This window comes from Indicator indicator, chromosome Z (assembly GCF_027791375.1).
Source record: "Indicator indicator isolate 239-I01 chromosome Z, UM_Iind_1.1, whole genome shotgun sequence".
In the NCBI taxonomy this organism is placed as follows: domain Eukaryota; kingdom Metazoa; phylum Chordata; class Aves; order Piciformes; family Indicatoridae; genus Indicator; species Indicator indicator.
In genome coordinates this window covers 12,158,200-12,169,053 of record NC_072053.1, presented here as the reverse complement: position 1 = coordinate 12,169,053, position 10,854 = coordinate 12,158,200, and the positions used below count along the sequence as shown (strand labels likewise).

General features: G+C 36.5%; 1 protein-coding gene across 2 annotated transcripts in view; it reads left to right on the top strand.

Moving 5' to 3' along the window:
* Positions 1-229: 229 nt before the first annotated feature.
* ARK2N (arkadia (RNF111) N-terminal like PKA signaling regulator 2N) overlaps positions 230-10,854 on the top strand; it is a 29,054-nt gene continuing 18,429 nt past the window's right edge. The window contains exon 1 of one of the 2 annotated variants that reach the window (XM_054397939.1): positions 230-989. In XM_054397939.1, coding sequence (XP_054253914.1) covers positions 266-989 — 724 coding nt within the window. In that variant the 5' untranslated portion in view covers positions 230-265. The remainder of the gene's footprint in view (positions 990-10,854) is intronic. The other variant, XM_054397938.1, reaches the window with a different exon arrangement.

Genomic DNA, 10,854 nt, shown 5'->3' with positions numbered 1-10,854 from the left:
GAAGAATAAGGTGTAACAGGATGAGGTCACTTGGAAAAAGAAAATGAGGAAAACCAATATGATACTGAACCAACCTGTCTGTGGTCAAAAGCAATGAGTTATTTAGGTAATACTGTGAAAAATGAGACTGAATTATGTGGGTAAACTACTCTTACTGTCTGTTCTTTTGCAGGCTTGCTGTATTGCTGAAGTGCACGTCTAGTTCGCTGAGTCTTCAGACAGCGTGCTCCATGCTTTGAGACCAGGGGGATCTTGATGCTCTGAAATGAAGATGGAGGCAGTGGCAAAAACAGAAGAACTTGTTGGTTCAGAAGTTCCACCAAAGACTTCTGAAAATCAAGAGACTGCTCCTGATGAAGACGGACCTATAGAACTTGAGACACAAAATCAGAAGGACAACATGCCCACTGCAGCAGACTCTGCAGTGCTCTCTTCAATGCCTTGCTTACTGATGGAACTGAGGCGAGACTCCTCAGAATCTCAGTTAGCATCTACAGAGAGTGATAAGCCAACAGGTGGTCGAGTTTATGAGAGTGACTCTTCTAATCATTGCATGCTTTCACCTTCATCCAGTGGGCATTTGGCTGACTCGGATACGTTGTCTTCCACGGAAGAGAATGAGCCCTGTCAAGCTGAAGCTGCTGTAGAGGGAGACCCTTCTGCAGTGTCTGGGGCTACAGTTGGGAGGAAATCCAGGCGATCCAGGTCCGAAAGTGATACTTCAACAATGGCTGCCAAGAAAAACCGACAGTCTAGTGATAAGCAGAATAGTCGAGTTACCAAGGTAAAAGGTCATCGAAGCCAAAAGCACAAAGAAAGAATCCGGCTCTTAAGACAGAAACGGGAGGCAGCTGCTCGCAAGAAGTATAACCTGCTGCAGGACAGCAGTACCAGTGATAGTGACCTGACGTGTGACTCAAGCATGAGTTCATCAGATGATGATGAAGAGGTTTCAGGGAGCAGCAAGACAATCACTGCAGAGATACCAGGTAGAGGATGTTTTTTAAACTGAACTGTAGCGCACCTGACATCGTTTCTCAGCTGTCATGCTAAATTATATGAGTGACACTTGAGAAAAACCAGGAGAGCTGCAGCTCTGTGTAAATTTGAAGACTGCAGTATGTTAACAAGACATGGGCAAATTTAAAAATCTGTTCTGAGGTTTCAGTGCACTCAGCCAACAAAACATAGAGATGGTAAATTGGAGAAAGGACTGTCATTGAATTCTGGAATTTTAAGATCTTTTCCTTTGTAAACCTCTATGAACGTTTATTAGTGCTGTCAAATCCCATTAGGTGGTGATAATCTAATAAATACATTCTTAAGATAAGTGGCCAGGTTTGCTTTAGGATATCAAGACCACAGTTCAGCAGCTGTGTTAGAAATAACATGGCATACCTCTTGCTCATGTTACAGTAAGGCCCTGTTCATTATTGCACTTGTGCCATGCTTTCAGCTCTACAATTCAGTGCATGACAAACCTATTTAGCCTTATTGGAAATTCTTTTGGGTTGTAGCTGGTCACCTGTTTCGGGACATAAATACAAATTTGTTTACGTGGGTGCCGAGCTATATCCGCACCTAAGGTTTCTGCATTTTTGAGAAAGCTGTTACCATTTTCTTATAAGGACCTTTAATTTATGTATTTCTATTTTTTTGACACATCTGTGTTAAGGTTTGAGCCAGCAAGCTATAGTGGCCTTCTCATAAATTTATTAGAAAACAAAGGTGAATTCTTCACTTTTTTTTTTGTCTGCTGAGCCTTTATTTTACTAGCCCAAGTGCCGTGGATAGATTTTGTGTGAATTATTCTTGCAGAATATTATAACATAGAACTATCATCATATGGCAATCAAAAATAAAAACACATAAAAATAAACTTTTTGGCTTTCCAATTTTTACTGGGTTACATGCCTTTTTGCCTCTTGTGCTAGTGGTTGGGTTTTTTTGTTGATAAATACCAGCTTACATAGGGCAAGAGCATTTAAAGGAAAACTACAATAATTAGTCTTAAGATGCTGAACTAGCATTTGTTAGATTTAAAATTTGCGTTAGACTTGCCAAATAACTGTTTTAACAAACTTGCTTATGGTGAATGATTCTGTCACCATGAATACTGGCATTTTCCCCAGGTATTGCTAGGAAGCAGGTTGCACAAAGGAAGTTAGTGTTTATTATTAGAAAGTCTGGAAAGCCATAGTCCTGTAATTATTGTGTAGCAAACTTTTAATAGAGATCTAAAATTATTTTTACTGATTTAGTACTTAGTCAGACTTTGACCTTTCATAGTTTTGTGCCTGTTGAGTATACTTTACTGAGCAATCAAAGCTTCATTTAAAGCCTGATGAAGAAGACTATTTCATTAAGCTTTGGGACAGGTTTCTCCTCACCCTCCAGAAAACCCCAAATACACACAACAAATCCCCACATTGTTTATATATGTGTATATATATTTTTTCTTTTTTTTTTAAGTCATGAAAGTACCTTGTGACCTAGAAAGGCACTACATGATATTTCCGTATCTGCTTAGATTTCAGACTTCCATTGCAGAGACCTGAAACCACTCTGGGGTACTTGTGTGTCACTAGGCTCTTCTGTATTTGAGCTCTCAGTCTTTAACTGTGAGGTACTTGCAGTGAAACGGTATGAGGACTTGATGACTTGGTGATGATTACACCAAGGCCCCATTTTACCCGTGATGCAAGATGTGGGAGTGCAGAAACCATCCTGAGGAGCAATGACATTTATTCTTATGTAATCACACTTAGCTGCTTGATAGTAAATTACATTTAAGAGATGAAAACTTTTGACCTGTCGTTTTGGAATTGGGTGTAATTCATACCTGCCACATTGCAGTTTTCCTTTAAATAGAAACGACTTTGGTTTGTGGGAAACAGTCTCCAAGTGTAAAAGCAAAATACATTCTGTAGAGATAAGGACAAGTTTGGCCAAAAAGGAATCCTGTTCTACTTGTGGGTTAATGAAACGTTGTGGTTGTAACAGATGCTGTGGAAACTGTGAGTCTGAGTAGGACTCCCAGCTCTCTGTCGCAGTGGTAGGTTCGTATGCCATCTGTGATCCCTCTTCTTGGAACTAACAAAGTGCTTAACTTAATTTTTTTTTTTTTTTTTTACACTAGGAAGCCATTTTAGTGCACTTAGTACTACACTGAATATCACAAAAATTTAGAGAATCAACATTTAGTTAGAAATTAGTACAGGGTGTCAAAAGCATTACTGGAAATTCAGGCCATGCATGTCCTCTGCACAAAGCAAAATCTGAGGTTTAGCTTTAACTTGAGTGTCAAGAAATTAGAGTGCACCTGTCAAGGCCATAAGCATGAATAAACATTGGCATTTACTTTTGAAAAACATCTCTACACATTGATGCAGAAGGGTTTTACAGGTAGCCTGTGTTCTGTTTAGTCTTAATGTATTTGGATGCTTCGGCTGTAGTGTTAGCTTATTATTGGGACTCAATGTAGCTTATTATTGGGACTAATTTTAAAAGATTGTTGTATGAAAAATAGCTTTACCAACAGAGATGCTCTAAAATTTTCAGTGATAATGGGACCTTAATGTACAAAAGTTATACATACTTTGCCTTTTAACCTTTTGGACATGTAGTGTCACAGACAACAGTTTGCTTGTATTTGGTCTGAGAATTGAAGTGCCACATTTGAGAACACAGTAATCTTTCCTGTTGTGTAACAAAAGCTATTTCATTTTCATAGTGCTTTTTTTTTTTTCCCAAACCTTTCACATTACTGGCTCTGAAATAGGTTGGCTAAATTAGGAAGGTAAGAAAAATGTTCAGTGAAGTAGCTAATGACCTGAAGTTGTGAACTGAACAGTTGTGCAATAGAGAGTCAGTTTTCTCAGCTAAACTTATATGTAATGTGGATTAAAATATAGGCAGGGTTGTTTTTTTCTCATACTGAAGAGTCAAGTGTTGAAGTCTTGTTGGTGATAACTTCAACACAAATATTGTGAACTTAGTAGGAACAAAGCAAAACGTATGTTACGTTATTCTGAATACATCATTATGTGATGTTAATTTACACCTGGAAATACAAGTTGGATCTAAACTTCATGAGTGCTACTGAAAATATTTTTACTGAACTGAGTAGTTGTAATCTTGGTCTCCTTAGTTTGGGGATTGCCATTTTCATTTGGGGAATGACTTTAATTATTGCAGATGAGGTGCACTTTCTGTTAATGATCGAGGCTCTCTGTTGGCATTTAGGATTTTACCATTTGTAAATATCAGCAGGCATTCATGGCATAAGAGAATTATCTTTCAGTCCTGAAATAGGCTTTACTATACCTGCTGCTGTTGAAAAGTTTTCCTTTAAATGGTTTCTAATTTGCCCATGCATATTAACTCTGAATGAAATTGACATGAGTGCAATTCTGGGAATCTTTATTTCTGTGTAAACATTTTCTTTGGAAGAAGGAAGAGGTTTTAAAAAATCCAAATATGAAAATATTGGCATTTCACTACCATTGTGCTTTCTACAACTCAGAAAATTAGAGGTGACTTGTATTTTAGGCTTAATCTGTTAAAATATACAGAAATCCAAGGAAAGGAGTACAGTGTGTGATGGACTCTCAGACAGGTTATTGTTTCCTAAGAATTGTGCCTAGATGTTGTGTGAAGCATCTTGCAAAGGATGAATTTAGATGAAGTAACTCAAGATGACCATTATGTAAGAACATGGAAACCCAGAATCTACTAAGAATGATATGCAGTAAGATACTAATTTGAAATTGTTGTGTGGCATAATAACATGGAGGTATCAATCATGAGAATGAAAATGGGACATATCTTCCTAAATTGTTACATTGTCAGACTTCTGAAATTAAATAACTTTGGATTTGGTTAATATTTAGGTGGTACTTAATAGATCCCAAGAAGAGACAGCATTTGGGCATTTTTTGGGTGCTGTTTTGCAGGAGATAACTGCCTTGAAAATAAGATGCAAGTATTGGATTCTGACTGCTTTGTGACTGCTAATGTCTTTACCTTTTAATTTGACATAACTTCGAAGACTGTAGAGCTGTGAGTTTACAGGTAGCAAAGGGACCAATTAGATCAATGCTGGCATTTCTAATATAATAAAAATGCATTTTTAGACCTGATTTTTAAACCTGAAGGCCACCAGTAGAGAGAAGATTGAATAAGGCTTGTTACAAGAACTGCAAGGGAAACATTGGAAACATTAATTTGCTGCTACTGTAAATTGTAGATGCTCTGAATGATGCTTTTTTAAAAATAGTATTGCAAGGTAATACATTCCAATATGTAGTCATTCCACTTTACAAAACCATGTTGTCGTCTTTGACCATGCTATCTCATTCTTAACTTTAAAAGTTTTTTATTTAAAGTGCAATTAAAACTTACTAAGCATTACTTAAAGGTGTAAGCCTGTGGAAATCAGAAATACTGCCATTCATTACATGATCTTAGGGTAAAATCCCTTACTAAAGACTAATAAACAGTCATATTAAATGTTTAACACTAGGAATATATGAACAGAGGAATATTTTTTTCAGAGAGGAAATAGACATTGCATGTAGAAAAGGAGCCATGGCTTAGGAAAAAGTTACTGTTTGACTTAGTTACTTTTAGTTAAAATGCAATTGGATAAATGCAAATTAATTGTTGTAAAGTATTTTTGAGCAGAGGACCTGAATGCTGAATTTCCAGCCTTTTCAATAGGTAAACAGGTGACAGAGAAGACTTAGGGAGTTTACTAGAAGTTTTTGGCCTCCTACATGTAGCATTCCTACTGCTGGGAAGTAAGAGAATAATCCTGGGCTTTGTATAGCTCTTACCGAAGAACTGATGGATAGCTCATAAATAGCTCCTAAAAAGAAAGTATTGTGTAATACTGCAATTTCAGGTACACAGTGAAGTCCCAATAAGGATTTAGTGCCTTATCCTTTTATTAGTAAACATTTGCTTAGGCTGTGCAGGGATTTCTTTTATTCTTAGGATATCCTGTTTTCTATTCTTTTTAAGCTAGAGGATCCCACAATTTTTGTGTTCATGTATTGTCAAATTTTGTAATTTAAACTTTGTGTGGTTTAATGTGATGCTTGTCTTGTTTTTGGAATTATTATAGTTAATGTTTGTGTGTTCAGAGGGCATGCACACATTATTTACTATTCTTCAAAAAGGTACAGCTTTTCTTGGGGTTTTATTATTTCCTAGAGGATTCCTGAGTGAACTCTGAACCTAAAAACATGCACATCACTACATTCTTATTACTATGTAGTGTAAGTTAATGAGAATGGCCTTCTTGTCTTGCTGCTAAAGCTTTTCCTGATAATCCCAAAGCCATTTTAACCACCTTTTTGATTAATCGAAGAAAGAACAATCTCTTTCCAGCTGTGCCCTGTTTTCTGCCTTAACTAGAATTACACTAGAAATGCTGCATAGTTGGTGACTCTTGCAATGAAGGGCACGCTTTGAATTTGAATCAGTGAGACTGATCACTCCATGTTGTGTGGTTTTCTCCTGTGATGTAGCTGTGTCCATCAAACCTGATGGAGGTTGCTTTCAGCCCATGTATTAGCGTAGTATTCACATATCCTTCCATGTTTGTGTATGTGTGATTGTGTGGTGTATTCTCTTTATTGGTGTTTAGAGTGTTTTCCAAAAGTGGACCAAGAGCTTTGCGCTTGGCTACTGTTAGATGCTGCAGTCACTGTATCAGCTTCTATGTCTGTTAGCTGGTGTACAATTTTGTCTGTGTTTCACAGTCCATTATAAAAAGGTTCAAATGTGTAAGTAAAACACACAATTTTTCAGGTTTATCAAACAGTAGTACTTTGGATCACAGTTCAACAGTTTAAATATGTTACTGTCTAATGGTTTTGACACCAGTTGAATTCAAAACAGAAATTGCGAAGGTTTTGGACTAATTTGGTTTATTTTAAAAATACTCAAACCAACCAAATGAAAAACAACAAACAAAAAAAACCCCTACATACATGTGTGGCATAATTTTCTGAGAATTCTAGAATAAAAATAATTTTGAAGCCATAATTTCTGTTATTAATTCAGTGAGTGAAAAAAAAGCAAAACTAAACAAATGAAAGAAAACAAACAAACATAAAACTGAAAACCAACCCAAACCAAAAATATTGTGTTGTTGTTGTTAATGGTAATACTGTTGGTTGATATTTGCTAATTCCTCCCCTGTTGTCCTACCCAAGGGACACAACTAGAAAAGTTTGTTTTCCTGAGCTAACATGCCTAAATAAACAATATTATGTTCTTACTTAATAATGTCTTATCAAATGGCCTCAATGTCTTTAAAGCTGGCTTCAGTCGTGCTGGGGGATCTGGAGGAGCGACCAGGGAAATTCCAGGATTGCTTGACAGGGGCACCGTGTGGGATAGGAACTGCATAGGCAATGTCCTGGAAGAGGCCATGAACTGCTTTGCCGAGATGCAGAGGCAGACAGAGGAGAAATTTCGCTTGTGGATAGAAAAGCTAACCCATCTTGACACGGATGAAGAAAGCAAGCAACAACTGGAGCCCAGGGAACCTAAAATTCAACTAGTTGGCCAAAGAATCCCCCCTACCACACAGTCAGGGGCTTTCATGCAGATGCCTGATAGCCAAGCACTTCCACAGCAGACGTCTAATTCTTACATGGGCTATCAAAATGTTGATGCAACTCTAGAGTTTCCAGCGACTTTTAATAACAATTTTCCACCTATCTTTCCTGAGAATGGCAATATTGCAGAGCGTGATTTGAATCAGTCATGAACTTAAAAAAAAAAAAGCCAATCTTTGCAATCTTGATGTTACTTTGAATTATGCTAAGAACAAAATTTGCTTTTCTCTTTGTATATGTTTTGGCTCTCTCTTGTGTTTTATTGCCACGGTTTCTTCTTAAAATACCCCACAGTATGCCTCACATGCATGTGCCAGTACACACATACAAACACCTTTAAAGGTGTGTGTGGAGGGGAACCACTCTAAGCTTTCATCACCAAACCTGGGAAAATGTACCTTAGAATCCTTGTTTAGATAGCCCAAAATGAGTAGAGCTGTGTTTGCTACAATGGGAGCGTTCAGAATATTCATCCAAATGCTCTTTCTCGCATGTTAGAACATTTATATAAGGAACATTTATATAAGTTTTGTATTTAAAGATGTGAAGTACCCTAGAGAACCAGACTAGATAGAGATCCATAATATTTCCTCAACTGTCTGTTTATCCCAAGGTTTGCAACGTGAACACGTCTCACATTAGGTTTTTTTTTTTAACTCTTTTTAGGCAGGTTTCAAAAGCTTTCCTTAAAGATGTATCTATGCATAACAAATGTACACAACAGATTTTTTTCTCCTCCCATTTGGTAGTTCATTTTCCGTGCAGAGTTTTTATTAGTGTCATTACTGTATTGCACATGGCATATTTACAGAAGCAGCTGTCGTATATTGTGTGCACAAATATGCTCATGTATACACGCATGCTTGATTTGGGTAGACGTCATCTCTACTTTTAGGTGTCTGCTTTGGTGTTCTGTAGATCTGCTGAGTCAATGATAAGAGATAAGCCAACAGAGGACACCTCCTGGCAGTGTCTTCCTCTTCCATTTGTTGTCTAAACTTCCCTTATAAGCAGTTTGGAATAGATAACTTCTGGATAAATTTAGATGACATGAGTCACACCCAGCTCCATGTGCATGCATGGCCTGTGCACACAAAGCACTGCTGCTACCTTCTGTATATGCAATCAAACTGCATCCTTCATGCTGCGATAAAAAGAGTCGTGTCAGTCCCAAGATAAGCAGCAGTCACTGGATGGATTGAGCCTTGGCACAGGAATTTAGAGGAAGTTTTAGCAGCCAGATTAGTAATCACTGTGGTAGTCTGAAGGTGCAGGTTGCTAGTCTTGGTCAGACATCAAGAGCTTCTTCTGAATCACATTTGAAAGCCACTGAAATAATTATTTACCTGTGATGGGGAATGCCAGAGCATTAATTTAATTCAAATAATACAATAACTTGATACTGTGTGGATTTTTTTTTTATATATAGTGATAGTTGTCCTGAATAAACAGGCTTAAAACTGTGATGCTTAAGGTAGGATTAATTTAAACTATATATTAGAAATCTGTATTTGCTTCTAACTATTATTGCTGAACATGGGGATTTTTTTCTCACTTCTTCATCAAGGCCTTTCTTGATGTGAAGTAACTTCAGTGTGGCTACCAAAAATTTGTATCATCAGCTAGAACTAAAAGTTTCTAATGCAAATTTAAAAAGATTCTAATAAAGAAAATTGCGTAGATTTAATGAATAAAGAGAACACTAGAGGTTTCCTTTAGTTCTGGTATTTTGTGTTTTCTAATGTAGCATAAATTCTTTACTTCCACTTGGAAGTAACCACTGTATTTTCTGTTGGTCTGATTTTTTTTTTTTCCCCCCTTCCTGAAGTCTGTGGGAGTTTCTCCATCTATTTACACAGCAATTTGGATCAAACCTGTAACAGGAGCTCAAGAAATGCTTTTTCTTATCAGTATGATTCTAACACTAGTGTTTTACCATTCTTGGCCAAGACATTTTTTTAAGTATGTGATGCCTTCATTAAAAAAAAAAAAAAAAGAAAGAGGTGTATAATTTTCAGAGTGACTCTTTGAAAAAAGACTATGCAGGAGAGAAATTTTAAGTACTGGAATAAATTCTTTACAGATTGCCTTCATGCATAATTTTGATACAAAAATTTTGATATAAACTTGTAAAAAAATTCTCTCATCTGACATTGTGTGCGTTTAACTGTAGGTAAAAGTTAAATGAGTTATTTTATGTTTGTTTGCAGTTTAATAAACTTGTCCTCATCTGCTTAAAACTTAAAATATTTCAGGGAAGATTATTTACTGACATAAAATCAGTTCCTTCTGGTGTTCATAGATTTGAGATACAGATACCTGTATATATATCTTTATGATAAGAACAGCATATTTTAAGGCATGACAACTTTGCAAGCCTTCCTGTGCATGCAGAAGCAGCTTTTAGCAGTGACTGATTTCTTTTTATATGTAAGAGTCACTTAACTCAGTGTGTCTGTAAGCATGCCCTTAACATTTCTTATAAAATAGTATGTATGGATGAATTAGATATTTAAAAAAAAATTGGATGAGGAGATTAATTGAACTCATCTCTCAGATTGAAGCAGACATTTATATACTGATCTCATAATGGATGATAACTGTTAGGGATATAGTCAGTGAAATTTCTTTCAACTTTTAATGCTTTGGTTAGGTAATCTCTTTAAAATAAACAAACAAAACCCGACAAAACCCCAGAACCAACCAAATAACAGCAAACAACACACAAAAAACCCCAACCCCAAAATACTGGAATAAATGGGAAAAAAAAAAACAAGGTTTGGTTACTATAGGCAGAAAGTAAAAATTCAAGCATTTTGTCCATTTGTTAATTGCAGTTTTTTCAATGCAGGTAGCTAGTAATGTGAAGAGCATTACAGCACTAGAGCATATGGCCTTCAAAACTGTACTCTTCTAAGGATAAAAGCATTACAAGGTGCCCATAAGACTGAAGGAATAGATCATATGAAACATAATTTTAACTATTGCCCTTCACAAAATCTACCTAGTGTAAGACCAGTGATTGTAAATGGTAAATACTGTTTTGGTTGGTTGCTCTTTTTACTTGCTCAAACCTGGAGCCAGGTCTTCAGCTGTCGTAAATAATCTCCTTTGAAATAAAGAGTGTGCATTGGTTTACACAGTTGAGTATTTTGTCCATTAGCTCGTTTTCCACATGAAGTATGTTTCCCCTTCTAAGAAGCTGAGAGGGGAACCTCACTTT